We start from the raw sequence: 25,330 nt of genomic DNA on the forward strand, positions 1-25,330 counted from the left end.
TTAGTCATATTCAAAGTCCTCATGTGTCCAGGGACATATTTACTGACTTTATAAACATAATCCATCCATCCATTTTCTACCGCTTATTCCCTTTTGGGGTCGCGGGGGGCGCTGGCGCCTATCTCAGCTACAATCGGGCGGAAGGCAGGGTACACCCTGGACAAGTCGCCACCTCATCGCAGGGCCAACACAAATAGACATAATATAACAAAAAAAAAAAAAAATGTTGTAATGGCAAAAAATAGCCACGTAGTCATAGTCGAATCGACTTGATATGCGCCTGTAGTGAAGTGAATTATATTTATATAGCGCTTTTTCTCTAGTGACTCAAAGCGCTTTTACATAGTGAAACCCAATATCTAAGTTACATTTAAAGCAGTGTGGGTGGCACTGGGAGCAGGTGGGTAAAGTGTCTTGCCCAAGGACACAACGGCAGTGACTAGAATGGCGGAAGCGGGAATCGAACCTGCAACCCTCAAGTTGCTGGCACGGCCACTCTACCAACCGAGCTAAACCGCCCCTGTACTTGGTATCATTACAGTGGATGTTAGCTACGGTGTGTAGTGAAGCATGTTTAGCTATTCCTCGTCCTGCGGCGAAGATACTTGTAAGAAACTTACTTTTTTTTTCGCCATGGAGACAAGGATTAGTGATTTAGAAGTACCTAAAACAATTTACTTTAGCCGCTAGCTAGCTAGCCCTGTCTTAAAGCACCTCTTCCTGAGGGTTTTTCAGTGTCCTAAATTCACCGTTATCATTAGTTTTTAAGGCAAAATGCGTCCGTTCTCCCTTTTCTGTCCGCACACTGTTTCTGCTTGTAAGTACTCTGTGATAGTGCGCTGCCGATCATGCTCGTCTGCTCGTAAACCAGCATTGACACGCATGGGGGTGTCCGACTGGTAAATTTCAGAGGCGGTATATTACCGACTATGATTCATTAATATCGCGGTACTATACTAATACCGGTATAGCGTACAACCCTAGTTTGGGGTTGTTATCATGTTGGGGCCCACTGCCTCACAATGTCACAGTACATGTTGGAATTCATGTTCCCTATGCTGGCAGCACTCATGCAGCCCTAGATTGTACTATTAACATGCTTGACTGTACGCAAGGAGAATTTATTGGAACCTCTCTGGTTTTGTCAGCCAATTAGATAAGAACGGCAGTGTGTTGAGTGATTTTCACTGGATTGTAAATCTATGTCGCTCTATAAACTGAACTAGGCCGACAACAAACAATTATTTCAACAGTCAGCAATTACGCTTTCGATTGGTGAACTAGTCAAACTGTTATTGCTTTTGATCAGCTGTACCCGTTTGAGTTTGACGATGAATCCGCGACTTGATTCAAACACATTTTTAAAACCTATATTATTACATTTAACTGTAAAAAAAGAAGAGTAAATTACCGAGAAACAAATGGTTTTACTTTAATCCGCAAAGTACCATATTTTCCGGACCTTAGGGCGCACCTGGTGTTAAGACGCACTGCCGATGAATGGTTTCTTTTTGATCTGTTTTCATATATAAGGCGCACCGGATTATAAGGCGCATCAAAGGAGTGATATTATTATTATATTTTTCTAAATTGAAAAGACTTCCTTGGTGTCTACATAACATGTAATGGTGGTTCTTTGATCAAAATGTTATAGATTATGTTTTCCAGAACATCTTCAAGCCGCTTTCTGACAGTCGCTTCAGGATGTGCCGTCTTATTTACGTGGCGCACCTTCGGCAGCGTCTTTTCTCCGTAATCTTTGTTGTAGCGGTGTAGCGTGCAAGGATGGTCAAAAGATGGAGCAAACTTTTTTAATGACATTCAGACTTTACTTGAATCAATAACGGAACAGCATCTCCTCATCCGCCGGAAATGTGTCTCGTTAAAAAACGTCCAACCGGAACTCGCTAATATACTAAATACCTTGGGTGAATAATGTGAAGTGAATTGTGAAGTGAATTATATTTATTTAGCGCTTTCTCCTCAAGTGACTCAAAGCGCTTTACATAGTGAAACCCAATATCCAAGTTACAATTAAACCAAGGTGGGTGGCCCTGGGAGAAGGTGGGTAAAGTGTCTTGCCCAAGGACACAACGGCATTGAGGAGGATGGTGGAAGCGGGGATTGAACCTGCAACCCTCAAGTTGCTGACACGGCCGCTCTACCAACCGAATTATACCGTCGTAATGTAAACTCACTACACCCTTATGTTTTAGCGCTTTCATGGTAGATATAAATACATTTATATTATAAATGGCCACAGCGGAGGATAACAAGAAGGTAGAGAAAAAGCAGTAGCTTATCGATTACGGTGTCAACACGGACTGCAAAGGCGGACTAGCGCAAATTTCCCAAATATAGATGAACAGGTACCAGAAGATAAGAAAAGTTGCTTTTGCATAATATTGCGAAACAAAACACCAGATAATATGTCTTACCTTATACAAACACCATAACAATACTCGTATGTTGAAGCACAGTGCAATCCTATCTAGTGGTGCGGCTTCATAGCTTACCAAAATAGTACTAAAACTTTGTGATACACTTTTGAGCGCTTTGTGTAATGTTCTATATTTTCAATTGAACATATTTGTTGGCGTTGTTTACTTGAGTCACATTTGTGTATGACTGCCGTCATATTGCAGTCTACACGTATCTCTTATGTTTGACTGCCATCTACTGTTCACACTTGATCATTTCACCATGTACCTAATAAAATAGATTCGAGGTCAGTAAGCAAGACAATAATTATTCCGTACATTAGGAAAACCGGGTTATAAGGCGCAGTTTCTAGTGTATATAATCACAGTGAAAAGTAAAACCACAGACCTTAAGTGTAAGATGTCCTGTAAACACAACTTTCCGTACTGTTCGGGTCATTTATTTGCAATTATTTACCCTAGAGGAATAAAAATGTAAACAATAACATTGCTGCCAGTCTATCAATTAAAATTTAACTGAATGACTCGTTGACAACAACACATTTATGTCCTTGAAATTGTATAACCCTATGGCCCAAAACCTCATGTGTTCCTAATTTAAAATGATTGTTCAGTATTAAGGTTAGCATTCTATTTCACCAGGAAGTATTTCACATGTTTTTTTTTTAAATTGCATTGCGTTTTCGATTGCAACATTGTTAGATTGCAATCCAAATGTAAAATATACACACTTTTTCTTCAGACCTCTTTCGGCCCCATTGACTCCCATTATAACTGCTATTTTTAAACAGACTGCAATCTAGGTACATTACTATGTTTTTTTCCATGAAAATTAATTAAATCTCATTCTTGCCGATGGACAAAAACTTGAAAATAATTTTTTGATGGAATTGCATTCCTCAAACTCCAGATTTGCGCAGTAAAACAATGATGCATATTCCTCAGAGCTTTGATAAGTGTAAATGAGTTAAACAGTCATTAAACTGCTGAAAGGCATTGTCAATGATCATGGGCAGTTATATATAACATGGCAGATCTTATGTGGATCCAAAAAAACCACATTCAGCATGTTCTATCTCTCATTCTAGCTCAGTAGACATTGTAAAATTATTATTTATGTATATTTGGTCTATTAAAGACAGTAATCACCCATTCTCAAATATTCCACTCTGCAACTAACTTATTCATAGATTTATTTTGAATTTCCGTATTAAAACAAAAACAGTTGTTGTTGTTTTTTTGACAAAAAGGCCATCAAACATAAGAAAAATATATTTTAAAAAACTTTATATCAATAGATGTATCTAAAGTTTTTTAAAGCTAAAACAAAAATAATAAAAACCGATTGCTGTCTTATGTCGCTTTCATGAGAGATCCCAAGAGTAAATGTGGACAATCCATCTTAAGCTTTCACAAGAATTGTATAATCAACGGTGATCATGTCAGCCCTAACTGTTACGTACAGCGTGGGAAGGAGAGGACACCACAAGGAGGATCAAGTCAACAGGTTTATTTAAACCTCTGATAAGTGTGTGGAGGTGTATGCCACTCTAGGTGTGTGGTGCCAGACGATGTGTAGAATTAATAATGTAAATGTTACCGTTGTTGTAAGTGCGTGTTGGATGAATATTTCATTAGTCCAGAGGGAGGAGGCAAAGAGGTAGTCCATGGGCAGGCAAGTGGTCGTAAGCTGGAGAGAGGCAACGAGATCCGTGTCCAGGCAGAGGTCGAGGATCAAGGGAGGCAGTTTAGAATCCAGAGAGACGTCGAGGTACACAACTCGAACACGGGGAAACAGGAAGGACACTGTGGAGCACACAAAGGACATGAGACACGGGATAAAATGTTGGCAAGGAGAGCAAGTACGCAGGAGGGGAAGCCAGAGACGGACGAGTTGCTTACTGCAAAGAGTTAGACTACGTTCCGGCGTAGGCTCCTTGGTTCTGCTCTTCTTTATACTGTTTGTTGTAAGTATTACCAGGCGCGCTGATTGAAGATTGCTTGCAGCTTTGCTGTAGCGTGGGCGTGAAGCACCCAGCGCAAGCAGGGGCGTGCTGCCAGCAGAGTTGCTGGCAGGCCAGGGTGCAGAAGAAAAGTGGGTTCGAATCCGCGCTGTGACACTAATCTGTACACTAACTACCCTAGAGTATGTCCAAGTTTACTTTCCACAGTACCATCCCAATGAGAAGATATACGGTACTTTAATGTTTGCTGAAATGTGAGGGATGTGCTCACTTTTGCATACAAGTTATCTTAGTGTGTGTGAACTTAAGTGTCGATGAACTAAATTAAATAGTCAATTTTTTCTCCTGAAGACGGAAAAAAGATGGCATATCTCTGTGTGAATTGATTAACGTGTTCCTGAGTCCATGTGGTGATATCCTTTACACACTGATTAGTAGATTGCACAGTACAGTACATATTCCGTACAATTGACCACTAAATGGTAACACCCGAATAAGTTTTTCAACTAGTTTAAGTCGGGGTCCACGTTAATCAATTCATGGTACAAATATATACTATCAACATAATACAGTCATCACACAGGTTAATCATCATAGTATGAGAAGTGGGTTGGATTGAGGTGTGATCTTGGGTGGAGGTCTAAAAGTAACCGGATTAGCTTATTCTGGGATGTTTGGAGTCTAAATTTGAGGGTTTTGGAGGTGCTGGGGTACCAGGAGGTGCAAGCGTAATCGAAGAAGGGTTGAATGAGAGTTCCCGCTAGAATCCTCAAGGTGCTTTTGTTGATGTCTGTTTTTGATGCAGTACCGCCTGAGGGATCAACGGTCTGTAATATCATCGCTTACGTGCAGTGATTTCTCCAGATTTTCTGAACCTTTTGATGATTTTACGGACCGTAGATGGTAAAATCCCTAAATTCCTTGCAATAGCTCGTTGAGAAATGTTGTTCTAAAACTGTTCGACAATTTGCTTACAAAGTGGTGACCCTCACCCCATCCTTGTTTGTGAATTACTTACCATTTCATGGAAGCTGCTTTTATACCCAATTATGGCACCCACCTGTTCCCAATTAGCCTGCACACCTGTGGGTTGTTCCATATAAGTGTTTGAGGAGAATTTCTCAACTTTATCAGCATTTAATGCCACCTTTCCTAACTTCTTTGTCACGTGTTGCTGGCATCAAATTCTAAAGTTAATGATTATTTGCAACAAAAAAAATGTTTATCAGTTTGATCATCAAATATGTTGTCTTTGTAGCATATTCAACTGAATATGGGTTGAAAATGATTTGCAAATCATTGTATTCCGTTTATATTTACATCTAACACAATTTCCCAACACATATGTAAAGAGGGTTTGTAGGCACTGACACTACCCATATCCACAAAGGTTTTATTTGTCGAAAATTAATTTTGCCTTGTCTGTTGGATGACTCACACACATACAGGCTACCGGGCATATATTCCCCCGTTAGCCTATATGTCGATGTGTCATTGACCGGGCAAGCATGCTAACTAAGCATTAAACTATAGGCATTCGTAGCACAAGCAACCTTTGTCAGACAAGATCATAGACTGTATAGGACAATATAGTTTACATACAAAATGTCCATTTCCATTTTTTACAAGTAATTAGAAAATGCAAATGCCTTACTTACCTGGCGTCAGATGAAAAAATGACATTCAATCTTTAATCGCCTCCATCTTTCAAAGGCATCCCAGATACAACTCCTTGTTTTGTTCCCTGGTTTGTCATGAAAAAGTTGAGAATCGTAACGACGCCTTTTAGATTTTCTACGGTCTGACATGTTTAGTAACTTTACCGGTGGCAGGAGCTCGACGAAGGTGGCAGTGCGTAACTGGCAACCTGGGTGTGAGACACTCACCGACTTTGTAATTGGTCAAACGGTGGAGGGTAGGGCATCAAAATGAAAACAATGAAAATATTTGGGGGCTGTAAATGTAATTTTGAAATGACGTGATCAGTTATGAAGGTATTGGAAAAGAACATGATTTAATAATACCTTTTGACATATCGGGGCCATTTAATGATGACGTGACATGACATTACTACACATTACACCTTTAAGTTGATGACACAATAGTTGGGTTCTGTGTCGATGGGGATAATTAAAAGTCACCTGTTTTGGGTATCCCACTTCTGACACCATTTGTCACAAAACAGTGAGGTGTTGTTCTTCCAAACAGAATACCGTGACATTAACAATTTGTATACACAATTGATTTAATGTAATAGTGAATTGCTGACTATTTATCCCCTTTGCTACCCGCAGGTAATCGGCATTGTGATGGATATATTCACCGATGTCGACATATTCAAAGAAGCAGTTGACGCATCCATACGAGGAATACCGGTCTACGTGCTTTTGAACGATTTCCACTTGAAACATTTCCTCACAACGGCTGAAAATCAAGATGTTAAAATTCAACAACTGAGGGTAAGTGCACGTTGGAGAGCACCAGGCACCTGAGATGTACTGTATTGTTGTGATATTGATGTTATAATACTCATTGTTGTGCTCATGTTTCCTTGTTGTTGTTGATTAACGGTCCTGTCACTCATATACTTAGTCCAGTTGGTTCACCCACTTATGTTTTGGTCTCCAAAAGCACGTTTTAACTTCCTTATTTTGGTTGACCTTGTCATTATTTTTCTTTTCAGTTCCTCCTTGGCCAGTGGCCTTGTTATTTTTGTCAAGTGCTTTGAGGGGTTTAATATGAAACACTTTTGAAGATATCTCAGTGTGCTTTGTTTGAAAATAAAAAAAATATTATATATATATTTTTTTTACTTTTTTTTTTTTACTCAGGCAAATCATATTGTTGATGTTGATGCCTATGTCGGCTGTACAAATTTACTTTACAAAAGATAAGGGTGCATACTTCTCTTGTTGATTTATTTATTTTTGACTTTATTAAATGGATTTATTAATATTGTGTAATGCAGGAGGTGATGGAAAGAAAAAAAAGGAAGGCAGAGGTGGAAATTGCGGGAACAAAAGGGGGGATAAGACAGAGAGATAACAACAACAGCAAACACAACAACAACAACAACAACAAGAGAACAACATCAGCATATAGGATATGTACAAATATGATGGTAAAAGTGATAGCAAAGAAGCAGTTAGTGAAATGAATATTAATAATACAGAAATGACAATGAGCATTTTTACACTTCAAATGGAGCAATAAAAATACCAATAGAAAAAGCACTATTGATAATGAATAATAACAATAATTGTCTCTATTATAAAGAATGCAATTGTTTCAAATGCAACCATACATGTACTGTATGTAATGATAACTAGAGATACAAAATAAAGCATAAAAATGGAGGGGAAGATAGAGAAGCAACCTATATTAACCTCGTAGATTGTTATAGTAAAGAATGCAATTGTTTCAAATGCAACCATACATGTATGTAATGATAACTAGAGATACAAAAGAAAGCATAGAAATGGAGGTAAAGATTGAGAAGCAACCTATATTAACCTTGTAGATTGTTATAGTAAAGAATGCATTTGTTTCAAATGCAACCATACATGTATGTAATGATAACTAGAGATATAAAATAAAGCATAAAAATGGAGGGGAAGATTGAGAAGCAACCCATATTAACCTTGTAGATTGTTAATAGGTTAAGCTTAGTCAGTGTGCCATTCGTTACCAAGTTTTTACACTTCAAATGGAGCAATACAAATACCAATAGAAAAAGCACTATTGATAATGAATAATAACAATAATGACCTCTATTATAAAGAATGCAATTGTTTCAAATGCAACCATTCATGTATGTAATGATAACTAGAGATACAAAGAAAGCATAACAATGGAGGGGAAGATAGAGAAGCAACCTATATTAACCTTGTAGATTGTTATAGTAAAGAATGCAATTGTTTCAAATGCAACCATACATGTATGTAATGATAACTAGAGATACAAAAGAAAGCAGAAAAATGGAGGGGAAGATAGAGAACCAACCTATATTAACCTTGTAGATTGTTATAGTAACAATAGGTTAAGCTTAGTGAGTGTGCCATTCGTTACCAAGTTTTTTACAATTCAAATGGAGCAATAAAAATACCAATAGAAATAGCAATATTGATAATGAATAATAACAATAATTACCTCTATTATAAAGAATGCAGTTGTTTCAAATGCAACCATACATGTATGTAATGATAACTAAAGATACAAAATAAAGCATACAAATGGAGGGGAAGATAGAGAAGCAACCTATATTAACCTTGTAGATTGTTATAGTAAATAATGCAATTGTTTCAAATGCAACCATACATGTATGTAATGATAACTAGAGATACAAAAGAAAGCATAAAAATGGAGGTGAAGATTGAGAAGCAACCTATATTAACCTTGTAGATTGTTATAGTAAATAATGCAATTGTTTCAAATGCAACCACACATGTATGTAATGATAACTAGAGATACAAAAGAAAGCATAAAAATGGAGGTGAAGATTGAGAAGCAGCCCATATTAACCTTGTAGATTGTTAATAGGTTAAGCTTAGTCAGTGTGCCATTTGTTACCAAGTTTTTACACTTCAAATGGAGCAATACAAATACCAATAGAAAAAGCACTATTGATAATGAATAATAACAATAATGACCTCTATTATAAAGAATGCAATTGTTTCAAATGCAACCATTCATGTATGTAATGATAACTAGAGATACAAAAAAAGCATAAAAATGGAGGGGAAGATAGAGAAGCAACCTATATTAACCTTGTAGATTGTTATAGTAAAGAATGCAATTGTTTCAAATGCAACCATACATGTATGTAATGATAACTAGAGATACAAAAGAAAGCAGAAAAATGGAGGGGAAGATAGAGAACCAACCTATATTAACCTTGTAGATTGTTATAGTAACAATAGGTTAAGCTTAGTGAGTGTGCCATTCGTTACCAAGTTTTTTACAATTCAAATGGAGCAATAAAAATACCAATAGAAATAGCAATATTGATAAGGAATAATAACAATAATTACCTCTATTATAAAGAATGCAGTTGTTTCAAATGCAACCATACATGTATGTAATGATAACTAAAGATACAAAATAAAGCATACAAATGGAGGGGAAGATAGAGAAGCAACCTATATTAACCTTGTAGATTGTTATAGTAAATAATGCAATTGTTTCAAATGCAACCATACATGTATGTAATGATAACTAGAGATACAAAAGAAAGCATAAAAATGGAGGTGAAGATTGAGAAGCAACCTATATTAACCTTGTAGATTGTTATAGTAAAGAATGTAATTGTTTCAAATGCAACCATACATGTATGTAATGATAACTAGAGATACAAAAGAAAGCATAGAAATGGAGGTGAAGATTGAGAAGCAACCTATATTAACCTTGTAGATTGTTATAGTAAAGAATGCATTTGTTTCAAATGCAACCATACATGTATGTAATGATAACTAGAGATACAAAAGAAAGCATAGAAATGGAGGGGAAGATAGAGAAGCAACCTATATTAACCTTGTAGATTGTTATAGTAAAGAATGCAATTGTTTCAAATGCAACCATACATGTATGTAATGATAACTAGAGATACAAAAGAAAGCATAGAAATGGAGGTGAAGATTGAGAAGCAACGCATATTAACCTTGTAGATTGTTAATAGGTTAAGCTTAGTCAGTGTGCCATTTGTTACCAAGTTTTTACACTTCAAATGGAGCAATACAAATACCAATAGAAAAAGCACTATTGATAATGAATAATAACAATAATGACCTCTATTATAAAGAATGCAATTGTTTCAAATGCAACCATTCATGTATGTAATGATAACTAGAGATACAAAGAAAGCATAAAAATGGAGGGGAAGATAGAGAAGCAACCTATATTAACCTTGTAGATTGTTATAGTAAAGAATGCAGTTGTTTCAAATGCAACCATACATGTATGTAATGATAACTAGAGATACAAAAGAAAGTAGAAAAATGGAGGGGAAGATAGAGAACCAACCTATACTAACCTTGTAGATTGTTATAGTAACAATAGGTTAAGCTTAGTGAGTGTGCCATTCGTTACCAAGTTTTTTACAATTCAAATGGAGCACTAAAAATACCAATAGAAATAGCACTATTGATAATGAAAAATAACAATAATTACCTCTTTTATAAAGAATGTAATTGTTTCAAATGCAACCATTCATGTATGTAATAATAACTAGAGATACAAAGAAAGCATAACAATGGAGGGGAAGATAGAGAAGCAACCTATATTAACCTTGTAGATTGTTATAGTAAAGAATGCAATTGTTTCAAATGCAACCATACATGTATGTAATGATAACTAGAGATACAAAAGAAAGCAGAAAAATGGAGGGGAAGATAGAGAACCAACCTATATTAACCTTGTAGATTGTTATAGTAACAATAGGTTAAGCTTAGTGAGTGTGCCATTCGTTTCCAAGTTTTTACAATTCAAATGGAGAAATAAAAATACCAATAGAAATAGCACTATTGATAATGAAAAATAACAATAATTACCTCTTTTATAAAGAATGTAATTGTTTCAAATGCAACCATTCATGTATGTAATAATAACTAGAGATACAAAAGAAAGCATAAAAATGGAGGGGAAGATAGAGAAGCAACCTATATTAACCTTGTAGATTGTTATAGTAAAGAATGCAATTGTTTCAAATGCAACCATTCATGTATGTAATGATAACAAGAGATACAAAAGAAAGCAGAAAAATGGAGGGGAAGATAGAGAAGCAACCTATATTAACCTTGTAGATTGTTATAGTAAAGAATGCAATTGTTTCAAATGCAACCATTCATGTATGTAATGATAACTAGGGATACAAAAGAAAGCAGACAAATGGAGGGGAAGATAGAGAAGCAACCTATATTAACCTTGTAGATTGTTATAATAATACTAAGTTAAGCTTTGTCAGTGTGCCATTCGTTACCAAGTTTCCCCTCGGGTACCAACGTTAATATATGTTTGATGAAATGTGATTGTACGAAAAAATATTAATCTCACTAAAATATATAAAATGTTAGGTTAAAACAATTTTAATGCACTATGGGCCTAATCTATTTGAGGCTTGCGTGTGGTAAAACATGTACAAAATTGATAGCACGTGCAAGGCTGGTCTATTAAACTTTAGCGCTGAGGATTGCATCGCTTAGGCGAGCAGAATAAAGAGTGTAATCAATTTAGTCTTCATGAATATGCAGAATATCGGCTGAACATCAAAACGCCAACAATACTGGGAGGAGAAGATGCAAATATAACCCTTCAGCACACACGCTGTGATTTATCAAGACTGATCACTTCTTTTGTCATTTTGTACGTGTGAAACGTATGTGATTGATTGATTGATACTTTTATTAGATTGCACAGTACAGTACATATTCCGTACAATTCACCACTAAATGGTAACACCCCAATAAGTTTTTCAACTAGTTTAAGTCGGGGTCCACGTTAATCATGGTACAAATATATACTATCAGCGTAATACAGTCATCACACAGGTTAATCATCATAGTATGTACATTGAATTATTTACATTGTTTACAATCCGGGGGGTGGGATGAGGAGCTTTGGCATTTGCGCAAATGGCTCTTAGAAAACAGATGATCGTACTGCACAGACAGATGATGTACAGACAATTGTCTGTCCTGCATATGTTCTTCAATATATACTGTATGGACTATCAGAAATAAAAATATATAAGCCATATCGTCTATTCAGCAATGTCATTTTATAAATTTATAGCTGCTGGATGACTAAAGGGGCTGATTAAAAGAAATTAAATTGATGCCTTTTCGTATTAGATGGCGTATTTTTTTTTTGCTTTTTGTTTTTTCAATAGGATACATATATATATATATATATATATATATATATATATATATATATATATATATATATATATATATAGGGCTGTGAATCTTTGGGTCTCCCACGATTCGATTCAATATCGATTCTTGGGGTCACGATTCGATAATATATCAACTTTTTCGATTCGATTCTCGATTCAAAAACGATATTTTTCCGATTCAAAGCAATTCTGTATTCATTCAATACATAGGATTTCAGCAGGATCTACCCTAGTCTGCTGACATGCTAGCAGAGTAGTATATTTTTTTTTAAAGATTTTATAATTGTAAAGGACAATGTTTTATCAACTGATTGCAATCATGTAAATTTGTTTTAACTATTTAACAAACCAAAAATATGACTTATTTTATCTTTGTGAAAACACTGGACACAGTGTGTTGTCAAGCTTATGAGATGCGATGCAAGTGTAAGCCACTGTGACACTATTGTTCTTTTTTATTATTTTTATAAATGTCTAATGATAATGTCAATGTGGGAATTTTAATCACTGCTATGCTGAAATTATAACTAATATTGATACTGTTGTTGATAATATTCATTTTTGTTTCACTACTTTTGGTTTGTTCTGTGTCGTGTTTGTGTCTCCTCTCAATTGCTCTGTTTATTGCAGTTCTGAGTGTTGCTGGGTCAGGTTTGGTTTTGGAATTGTATTGCATTGTTATGGTATTGATGTGTATTGGTTTGTTGGATTGATTTAAAAACAAAACGGAAAAAAAAAACAAATTAAAAAATAAAAACAAATTGTAAAAATGAGAATCGATTCTGAATCCGTAACGTAAACGAGTCGATTCGTATTCAAATCGATTTTTTCCCACACCCCTAATATATATATATATGTCAACATAATATATAAATAGTATAACATATTGATCGGATTTTTATTATAATTTACTGTATAATGCACCAAATGTAACAATTTGGTGCATCATATAGAAAAATCTATTACAGCAACACAAAACATTGTGTCAGGACTGTCATGACAGGTTTGGACTTTGTCTATTTATGTTCTTGTGTTTTGTATTCTTTGCATTCTCTCTTCAGTCATATTTTAAGTTTTACTTCCTGTTTACCTCCACCACTCCTCCGGTCTGGGCGCTGGCTCCCCCACCTGTCCCTTCAGTGACAATCTACAAAGTAAATACCGTATTTCCTTGAATTGCCACAGGGCATATAGTATGCGCCTGCTAGAGATGCGCGGTTTGCGGTCTCATCCGCGGAGTCATAGGATAAACCGCGTGTTGGGCGGTTGACATGACGAAAAAATAGATTTTAATTAGATTCGTGCGGGTGGCGGTTGAACCATCCGGAAATATTTGATATGCATGGTTCTGTGATCGATATCCTTTGCCATTCAAAGTGCCATTTAAGACCCGTGTCATAAAGCGAAGAAGACAATAAGAGACGCTATTATTCTCCTGAATGACTGCCAGTAGTCACCCAGATAATAAGTATTAGGACGTGCTATGAAGCCATTGACTTTGTCGCCTACTACAACATGTACGATCTACTTGTCAGTCCAGCATCATGTTGTGTGTGGCTTCCTTGGCAACACGCACACGACTGCAAGGCATACTGGGTGACACAGAGTACACTAATGGTTGTGATATAAACAATTTTAACACTCTTAGTAATATGCGCCACGCTGTGAAGCCACACCAATTAAGAACGACAAACACATTTCGGGAGAACATCCTCACAGTAACACAACATAAACACAACACAACAAATACCCATAATCCTTTGTATTCATGACACTTCCTGACTCTTTTATACACCCATGCGTCGGTAAGGTGGGCGGGGTTGGGAGGGCGGGGGTGTAAAATATATTCAGGATTTGTCATGGATACAAAGGATTAAGGGTATTTGTTGTGTTGCGTTTATATTGTGTTACTGCGAGGATGTTCTCCCGAAATGTGTTTGTCAATCTTGTTTGGTGTGGCTTCACAGCGTGGCGTATATTAGTAAGTGTTAAAGTTGTTTATATCACAACCATCAGTGTACTCTGTATCACCCAGTATGCCTTTCAATCTTGTACGTGTAATTGCGGAAGCTGCGCACAACATGTTGCCGGATCAACAATCGGTTCGTACATGTTGAAGGTGTCTAAGGCAATGGCTTCACAGCAAGGCAATGGCTTCACAGCACGCCCATATTCTTGTAATCAGGATGAACGCTATTGGATTGTCGCGGGAACGTTAGCGGTTCCAATTGTCATCATTAATCTGTGAGACAGGTTTAAATAGCTCTGTGAGTGGTGAAGGCGGACAACCTCTGATGTATTTCAGCGGGCGGTTGGCGGGCGGGTACGATCTGGATAAAATGTTGGTCCGGGTGGACGGCGGGTGGATGATATAATTGCCTATCCGCGAATCTCTAGCGCCTGCCTTGAATTACTGCCGGGTTCGCAAAATAATTAGCGAATGCTTAGTATTACCGCCTGGTCAAACTCGTGACGTCACGAGTGACACTTCTCCTGTCGTCATTTTCAAAATGGAGGAGGCTGATTTCAATACTGGTCATTTTAAATTGCATCAAGGGAAGAAGATTAAGAGCTATTCAGTAGGATTTAAGGTCCAAGCTTACATCACACTCAAATTTTTACTGCATGCCTTTGGTAAGTGCCGGAGTGAGAAGAGGTTTAAAAATAATTAGCAAATGCTTACTTTTACCGCATGCCTTTGGTAAGCGCAGGAATGAGAAGATGTTTTAAATTAATTAGCGCCCCTGTGGCAATTCAAGGAAATACGGTAGTCACCAAAATACTTTTGACCTGAACTGTATGTTAATGACATATTTTAGTCATGTCCCACCAAATTGAGAGCGACAGGTTGCAGCAGGCGGTGGGAAACGCGTCGTTGTAACATCCTGACAGAGGTATCTACCTCGGCAAAATGATCTCCTCACGCAGTGCAGATCCACTCTGATGAGACTAATCCTCGCCCACATGGCGGAAAATTAATTACATATTTGATAAGTATTATTATGACAGGAGGGCTGGAGGATGAAGAATAGCTCAGCATAAGACACACGGAGTGAGAGACAGAGAGCAAGAAGAGACATTTAAAAGTGACCTTAAATGCTAAACGAGCTTAAATGTAAGTAACAAAACAAGAAGAAAGAGAAGAGACTTAAACTGCGTTCTTTTTATAAAACAGTCAGAGGTCAGCTCTTCCCGAAAGACCTACCACGATTTATTCAACAGGCACCTTTTAAGCCCCGAAAGACAATTTTGAAAATGAAGACTACATTTCCCGCAATTGGGTGCATTTCTACACTCTATTTTACTTTCAGATTTATTTTCATCTACCAACCTCTTTTGACACTTACATGTCCCTCATAGTGAACCACATACGTTTGTTTTTTTTAGTTTTTTTTTATTGTGCATAATTTAGTTACATTGTTATCATTGAAAATGTAATGTAAAATTGTATAACAGATAACGTTTACCATTTGACAACTACACTGTAGCCACGCCCCCTGTAGCCACGCCCTCTCGAGTAATACACCTCCGCTGTTGTAAACATCCGCTACTAATACATACTCTAGAATAGGGTTGTCCTGATACCAATATTTTTGTACCGGTACCGGTACCGAAATATATTTCGATACCTTTCGATACTTTTCCAAATAAAGGGGGACCACGAAAAAAATGGCATTATTGGCTTAATTTTAACAAAATATCTTAGGGTACAATAAATATATGGTTCTTATTGCATGTTTGTCCGTAAGTAAAATAGTGAACATACTAGACAACTTGTCTTTTAGTAGTAAGTAAACAAACAAAGGCTCCTAATTAGTCTGCTGTCGTATACAGTAACATATTGTGCCATTAATCATTCTATTATTTTGTCAAAATTAAGAGGGACAAGCTGTAAAAATGCATTACTAACCCACTTGTTCATTTACTGTTAATATCAGCTTTCTTTCCATTTCAATATGTTCTATCAGCACTCCTGTTAAAATGTAATAATCACTTATTCTTGTCTTTGTCACGACTTGGACTTTGGGATATTTTGTTTTCCCAACGCAAAGGGTGATTGGCACGAGCCAGGCGTGAACATGAGTACATTTTTAATTATTACTACACAAACAAACTACAACAAAGGCAAACAAATGGCGCGCACAATGGCGGAGAACAAACTTGACTAATGAAAACAAAAGACTAGCACAGAGGCTATAACTATAAACACGAAACCAAAACACTTGCTCAATGGCATGAATAACAATGAACTATAAACAAAAACTTACATGACATGGAACTGAGAACAAGACATGGTTCTTTGCAAGGTGCGTAGCAGGTGGTAGGCATGAGAAGGAGGTGTATGTAGGTAAAGTTGCCAGGACGGATAACGTTGTGCATGAATGCACAAAGGTGAGTTATGTTGATGTTATTGACTTATGTGGGGTGTGCTAATCAGACATATTTGGTCACGGCATGACTGCAAGCTAATCGATGCTAACATGCTATTTAGGCTAGCTGTATGTACATATTACATCAGTATGCCTCATTTGTAGCTATTTTTGCATCCAGCCTTTCCCTCCACCCACATTTAATGCCAAACAAACACATACCAATCGTTGGTTAGAAGGCGATCGCCAAATTCGTCCTCGCTTCTTCCTGTGCCGCTGTCTGTCGTGATATGGCTCAATAGTTTCAGTTTCTTCTTCAATTTCGTTTTCGCTACCTGCCTCCATACTCCAACCATCCGTTTCAATACATGCGTAATCTGTTGAATCGCTTAAGGCGCTAAAATCAGAGTCTGAATCAGAGCTAATATCGCTATACCTTTCTGTGCTATCCGCCATGTTTGTTTCTGTGTGGTCACGCTGTGACGTCACAGGATAATGGACAGGTGGAAATAACAACGGTTAAAATCAGGCACTTTGAAGCCGTTTTTAAGGGTATTGCGTGATGGGTAAAATTTTGACAAACACTTTGAAAAATAAAACAAGCCACTGGGAACTGATTTTTATTGGTTTTTTAACCCTTCAGAAATTGTGATGATGTTCCCCTTTAAGAAACTGTTCAAACTCAAAATGCTCACAAAGTACAAGGAATAAGACTCATCTTGAACCTTATTGAAGAATTCGATCATATTTTTCATCTCATCATGCGAATCACAACTTATGAAACACGATTTACTTAATGCAACTTTTTTGATTATTCATTTAAATTGTTTGTGTTGCAAGTTGAGCACAAGAAGTGAACAAATGTGTTAGAAATTGCAATAAAATACAATAGGGCAGTGGTTCTCAAATGGGGGTACGGGTACCCCTTGGGGTACTTGAAGGTATGCCAAGGGGTTCGTGAGATTTTTTTTAAATATTCTAAAAATAGCAACAATGCAAAAATCCTTTATAAATATATTTATTGAATAATAATTCAACTAAATATGAATGTAAGTTCATAAAGTGTGGAAAAAAATGCAACAATGCAATATTCAGTGTTGACAGCTAGATTTTTTGTGGACATGTTCCATAAATATTGATGTTAAAGATTTCTTTTTTTGTGAAGAAATGTTTAGAATGAAGTTGATGAATCCAGATGGATATCTATTACAATCCCCAAAGAGGGCACTTTAAGTTGATCATTACTTCTATGTGTAGAAATCTTTATTTATAATTGAATCACTTGTTTATTTTTTAACAAGTTTTTAGTTATTTTTATATCTTTTTTTCCAAATAGTTCAAGAAAGACCACTACAAATGAGCAATATTTTGCACTGTTATACAATGTAATAAATCAGAAACTGATGACATAGTGCTGTATTTTACTTCTTTATCTCTTTTTTGATTGCTTTGCTCTGATTAAGGGGTACTTGATTTAAAAAAAATGTTCACAGGGGGTACATCACTGAATGAAGGTTGAGAACCACTGCAATAGGGGGTAGGCCTAAGTAGGCTCTGCTTCTTCTTACTCCTTTTTGAACACGGTTTAATTTGAAACTGGAAATATGTGATGTCTCATATTGTAACTGTGTGCAGGTTTCAAATAAAATACAACAACAAATCAAAACCATCACCATTCTTATGCAGAATAGGATGTCTTCTTTCAATCAATGTTTACTTATATAGCCCTAAATCACTAGTGTCTCAAAGGGCTTCACAAACCACTACGACATCCTCGGTAGGCCCACATAAGGGCAAGGAAAACTCACACCCAGTGGGACGTCGGTGACAATGATGACTATGAGAACCTTGGAGAGGAGGAAAGCAATGGATGTCGAGCGGGTCTAACATGATACTGTGAAAGTTCAATCCACAATGGATCCAACACAGTCGCGAGAGTCCAGTCCAAAGCGGATCCAACACAGCAGCGAGAGTCCCGTTCACAGCGGAGCCAGCAGGAAACCATCCCAAGCGGAGGCGGATCAGCAGCGCAGAGATGTCCCCAGCCGATACACAGGCAAGCAGTACATGGCCACCGGATCGGACCGGACCCCATCCACAAGGGGCTTTGGGCTATTTTTTTAAAGTAATTTTTCTTTCGACTTTTGTGAGAGTTTTGAATATGTTTTTTTGTTTGTAACCATAATTGAAGGTCAGGTTGAATAAAAACAACCGCTCGGTGCACTTTTGATCATAACCCGTGTTGTGTTTGTGTTCTACTATACTATGCCCAAACACTTCAACCTTGTTCTTATTATATATACCTTCCACCTTGCAATGCATGTGAAATAGTGCTTGTTTTTATTTGGAAGAAAATGCAGACTCAAAAACACAAACCATTCCTGTCGCACTACTTCAAACACTCCCATGGCTTATAGGTTTTCTACATAGAGCCACAGTCCATAGGGGTGAGATACAGTATTAAAGGTATGGTGGAAATTGTTATGTGTCCCCTGAAATAAGCTTTTTTAAGAATTGCACATATTCAATCAATCAATCAATCAATCAATGTTTATTTATATAGCCCCAAATCACAAATGTCTCAAAGGACTGCACAAATCATTACGACTACAACATCCTCGGAAGAACCCACAAAAGGGCAAGGAAAACTCACACCCAGTGGGCAGGGAGAATTCACATCCAGTGGGACGCCAGTGACAATGCTGACTATGAGAAACCTTGGAGAGGACCTCAGATGTGGGCAACCCCCCCCCCCTCTAGGGGACCGAAAGCAATGGATGTCGAGCGGGTCTAACATGATACTGTGAAAGTTCAATCCATAGTGGCTCCAACACAGCCGCGAGAGTTCAGTTCAAGCGGATCCAAGACAGCAGCGAGAGTCCCGTCCACAGGAAACCATCTCAAGCGGAGGCGGATCAACAGCGTAGAGATGTCCCCAACCGATACAGGCGAGCGGTCCATCCTGGGTCCCGACGAGCGGTCCATCCTGGGTCTCGACTCTGGACAGCCAGTACTTCATCCATGGTCATCGGACCGGACCCCCTCCACAAGGGAGGGGGGGACATAGGAGAAAGAAAAGAAGGGGCAGATCAACTGGTCTAAAAAGGAGGTCTATTTAAAGGCTAGATTATACAGATGAGTTTTAAGGTGAGACTTAAATGCTTCTACTGAGGTAGCATCTCGAACTGTTACCGGGAGGGCATTCTAGACTACTGGAGCCCGAACGGAAAACGCTCTATAGCCCGCAGACTTTTTTTGGGCTCTAGGAATCACTAATAAGCCGGAGTCTTTTGAACGCAGATTTCTTCCCGGGACATATGGTACAATACAATCAGCAAGATAGTCACGAAATAGGCTTTTTTAAGAATTGCACATAGTCACGGCATTAACCAGAAAGCATTTTGTACTCAGTCCAGGATGGCTATGAACATAATCAGTCCAATTACCGACTGATTGAACGGTTCCTTCTCAGAAAATTAGGACTGCTCTGATTATGAAAGTTTCTGCTGCTAGACACAACTCGTTTTGTTATTCCAGTGATTTTCTAAGATGGAACTCCTGTAGAAACACAAGCAAAAGACAAATGATCATTGAGAGCTTATCACAACAACAACAATGAGCAAAACGTCCATCCAATTTCTATCGCCTATTCCCTTCGGTGTCACCTCAAAATAACATCTATCTACTGAGTGACATTGAGTGATTACATTCAGTGTAAATATTGACAACTCCATGTGACTATTTGTTTTCTTTTCTCCTTTTTTTTCCTTCTTCTCTCGACAGAACATGAGAGTACGCACTGTGAAAGGCGAAGATTATCTGTCTCGGTCAGGGACAAAATTTCATGGGGCAATGGAGCAGAAGTTCATCTTGGTGGACTGTCATACTGTGATTTTTGGCTCCTACAGGTAAATATAACTGTCACAAGCCACTTTGGAATGACCCTCATTTGTGATTCATGTCTGTAGTGAGTCATTTCATAAATCTTTCAGTGTGAATAACAGATATTAATAGCTACACTGTAAAAAAAAATTCTGTAAAAAAACGGTCATCTACTGGCAGCTACGGCTGCCAAACAAAAACCATAAAATTAAAGTAAAACATTGTAAACCAAATAATGATCAAAAACATTATATTTACAGAAATGTTCATGAAATGTTTTGCGGAAAAATATTGTAATTTTATATTTTTACTAAATTGTTAAGATCAACCACCTTTAATAAAGTTACGATGCAAACAGTTCTGCAGAAAAATATATTTATTCTACAGTGTTTTTCCAAATTATTACGATCAGCCACCTTTAATGAAGTGACAATGTTGGCAGTTCCACAGAAAAATACCATTATTTTATAGATTGTTTCTGAATTGTTAAGATTAGGGGTCTCAAACTCAATTTACCTGGGGGCCACTGGATGTAGAAACAACGTGAAAAGTGGATTCACCTTCTTTGAATGGCTATCCCGACCTAGCAACAAACTTGGCAATCCTCCCGATTTTACAGAGCGACTTTCGGTGACCTTTGCGAAGGATTGTACCGATGTTCGCCTGGACAAGAATAATAAGGGTGTGCCGTGACCGCACTCCCGTCATCGTCCTCGACACCCTTTCACTCATTCACCATACGAACAGTGTGACGATTGAGATGCATGTTGTGTAAGGTTTTGTTGGACTTATAAAACTGATTGCAGGACATACTTGATGAACAACTATACAGATCACACTGACGGTGGCAGTACAAACAAATTCAACACTGTTACAAATATGTGCCACATTGTGAGCCAACATCAAACAAGAATGACAAACACATGTTAGGAGAACATATTCACCGTAACACAACATAAACACAAAAGAACAAATTCCCAGAATCCACTGCAGCCCTACTCTATTTCGGGCTACACCCCCGCCACCACCCCACATCACCGCCCCCTCCGTGCGTCAGTTGAAGTGGGCGGGGTTTGGTGGTTGCGATGGTGTAGCCTGGAAGAGTAGGGCTGCATTGGATTCTGGGTATTTGTTCTTTTGTGTTTATTTTGTGTTACGGTGAAGATGTTCTCCCGAAATGTGTTTGTCATTCTTGTTTGATGTGGGTTCACAGTGTGCCGCGTATTTGTGACAGTTTTAAATGTGTTTGTACATCCACCGTCAGTGTGACTTGTATGGGTGTTGGCTGTTGATCAAGTATGTCCTGCAGTGACCAACCTGTGTCATATCACAGAGAAACATGTTAAATTGTTAGTATGAGCATAAACCTTTATATAACAGGCTACATCTATTTATCAACTTGAATATAAAAATAGACATAAATATTAAAAAAATATGATTTCCCTTAAAATTACATATAAAACTGTCAGATTGTTAGTATGGACATATACTTCTATATAACAAGCTACATATTTAATGAAATTTATTTACTGTAATTTTACATGAATTTGAAAGTAATTTGAGAAAACAGAAAATGATATGTATAATTAATTTGGTATTTTTCTGTAAAAAAAAAAATATATATATACATAGTTTGTCATTACTGGCATATTACTTAAAATAACAGGCGGTTTGTTTATTTGCAGATAATGTCTTCAATTCTACAGTTTAATAATCTCTTTATAATAATCCCACCTAGTACCAACTTGGTCACGTCCGTTGTGTCCTGAGCAAGACACTTCACCCTTGCTCCTGATGGGTGCTGGTTGGCGCCTTGCATGGCAGCTCCCTCCATCAGTGTGTGAATGTGTGTGTGAATGGGTAAATGTGGAAGTAATGTCAAAGCGCTTTGAGTACCTTGAAGGTAGAAAAGCGCTATACAAGTACAACCCATTTATCATTTATTATTTAAAAAAAATACAAAAATTGCAGTAGAAATTTAGAGTAAGTTAACCATAAAAACTTAATTTTTTTTTACAATGTACATCTTGAGTAAAACAATATATATTGTTTAAACTTTCTCAAATACACATCAGTATATCCTTGACAAGGCATAGCTGTGTGTTCTATCAAATGATGAAGTATGAGTTAGTTGATCATTTATTTCTTGTGATGCATTAATATTAAGATTGATATTTTTTTAAATGAGCTGATTTGCATAGACCTGGGGTGTCAAACGTACGGATCGGGCCCACGAACAGGTTTTAACCGGCCCGCGGGAGGAGTTTGCAGAGTAAAAAAATGAGCTGAAATTTTTGAATGAAAGAAACTGCTTTTGGCCCGGAAAAGGGTGGAGTGCCATCTCCAGGTTGGGGAGGAGTTCAAGTACCTAGGAGTCTTGTTCACGAGTAAGGGAAGAGTGGATCGTGAGATCGACAGGCGGATCGGTGCGGCGTCCTCAGCAATGGGGACGTTGTATCGATCCGTTGTGGTGAAGAAGGAGCTGAGCCGGAAGGCAAAGCTCTCAATTTACCGGTCGCTCTAGGTTCCCATCCTCACCTATGGTCATGAGCTTTGGGTCATAACCAAAAGGACATGAACACGGGTACAAGCAGCCGAAATGAGTTTCCTCCGCCGGGTGGCGGGGCTCTCCCTTAGAGATAGGGTGAGAAGCTCTGTCATCCGGGAGGAACTTAAAATAAAGCAGCTACTCTTCCACATCGAGAGGAGCCAAATGAGGTGGTTCGGGCATCTGGTCAGGATGCCACCCAAACGCCTCCCTAGGGTGGGGTTTAGAGCACGTCTAACTGTTGGGAGGCCACGGGGAAGACCCAGGACACGTTGGGAAGACTATGTCTCCCGGCTGGCCTGGGAACGCCTCGGGATCCCCCGGGAAGAGCTAGACGAAGTGGCTGGGGAGAGGGAAGTCTGGGCTTCAGATAAGCGGAAGAAGATGGATGGATGGAAACTGCTGTTCTAAATGTGTCCACTAGATGTCGCAATAGCAATCCTTTTGTATCTTTGTAGATGATGTTACATGTGTTAAAAACAAATAAACCTACATGATGTTAGTGCACCAGTCGAGGAAAATGAGCAAACTACATAAAAAACATCCTGTAATTTGATTTTGATATATTTTTTTTTATCTTGATAGATTGAAAATGAACACTAACAAGTTAACTGATGAACATTACCACATGATTTATTCAGAAAGTATAAATAACGAAAAATAAAGATAGAATACTCTTGTGTAAAAAAACAACAACATCATGCTTTGTACATTTTCAGAATGTGCTTGTTCTATTTTTAAACAAAGAAAACAATCTGAAGTTGTCTTTGTTTTTAAGTTATCGTGCCATGATTTTACCAGTCCGGCCCACATGGGAGTAGGTTTTTCTCCATGTGGACACCGATCTAACATTAGTTTGACACCCCTGGTATAAACGTTTGGGCAAGTCCTAGCAGTGGCACGTAACCAGCCATCAGATCACCGATCTCTCTGATGGCTGGCTTCATGTTGTGCAGAGCATCCGGAAAGTATTGAAATGTGATGTGTATTATATGTATATAGCATTTTTCTCTAGTGACTCAAGGCGCTTTCACATAGCGAAACCCAATATCTAATTTACATTTCAACCAGTGTGGGTGGCACTAGGAGCAGATGGGTAAAGTGTCTTGCCCAAGGGCATGACGGCAGTGACTCCACCAACCGAGCTATGCCAGCACTTTATTTTTTCCACATTTTGTTATGTTACAGCCAACCTTGTGGGGTCAAATTATAAAAGACTTGAGGTATTGAAAAAAGTATTGAGCAAAGGGTTTGAATACTTGTCATTTTATTTATTTTTTTCAATACATTTGCTGTATATTTTTTTTTAAACTTTTCAGGTTGTCATTATAGGGTACTGTGTGTAGAATTTTGAGGGCACAAATGAATGTATTCCATTTTGGAATAAGGCTGTAACATACGAAAATTCAGAAATAAAATAGAATAGAATAGACTTTATTGTCATTATATTTGCATATAACGAGATTAAAGACTCCAACTTAAGGTGCTGTTGTGGGAACAAATATGGGGTAAAATAAATAAAGGAAAAACTAACAATTGAAATAAACAGACTACTATCCAATAAAAATAACAAGCAATCCTGTACAATATACAAAAAAACAGCAGAAATACCAAATACTGTACAATATACAAAAAAACAGTAGAAATACAAAATACTGTACAATATACGGAACAAGAAAAGAGTACCGAAGTAATAAATAACAATCAGTGTCGGACATATTGCACAGAAACAGTGAAGCGCTGTGAATACTTTCCAAATGCACTGTATTCCACAGTAAAAACTCTTTCTTTAGAATAAAAAAAAAAGGTCCATCAAATTATTCAAAAAGCCATAAGTATAAATCAATCATTAGATATATTATGAAGAAGGTTGGTCATGAAACTATTTTTAAATTAATAGAATGCAGCTGAGTTTTGTTTTAGTTCATGATTTAATTATTAGTTTGTAAATCAGCGGTTTTCAAAGTGTGGGGCAGAGCTCCCCAAAGACTTGTATGGCAGAAAAATAATATTTTTCAAATCTGTTAATAAGCGAGCTAACATTACTTGTGCCTTTAGACTTGTTTTACAAATTATAATAGCGATGAGTGTAGATTACAGCGTCGGTAGTCAGGAGGATCCTCTAAGCATCGTCGCCCGGTCACTAAAACACGGCCACAATGTGGAAATTGTTTGTCACATTCAGGCTAATTCCATTAGAGCAGGGGTGTCAAACTCATTTTAGATGGGGGAAC

At 37.5% G+C, this 25,330-nt stretch overlaps 1 protein-coding gene across 3 annotated transcripts in view; it reads left to right on the plus strand.

The window, feature by feature from the left end:
* Positions 1 to 25,330, plus strand: part of fam83b (family with sequence similarity 83 member B) — a 56,487-nt gene that overhangs the window by 22,875 nt on the left and 8,282 nt on the right. For all 3 annotated transcript variants that reach the window (XM_061910334.1, XM_061910335.1, XM_061910333.1), the window contains 2 exons: positions 6,700 to 6,864; positions 20,450 to 20,574. In XM_061910334.1, the coding sequence (XP_061766318.1) occupies positions 6,700 to 6,864; positions 20,450 to 20,574 (290 nt within the window). The remainder of the gene's footprint in view (positions 1 to 6,699; positions 6,865 to 20,449; positions 20,575 to 25,330) is intronic.

Source organism: Nerophis ophidion, linkage group LG09 (assembly GCF_033978795.1).
Source record: "Nerophis ophidion isolate RoL-2023_Sa linkage group LG09, RoL_Noph_v1.0, whole genome shotgun sequence".
NCBI classification, from domain to species: domain Eukaryota; kingdom Metazoa; phylum Chordata; class Actinopteri; order Syngnathiformes; family Syngnathidae; genus Nerophis; species Nerophis ophidion.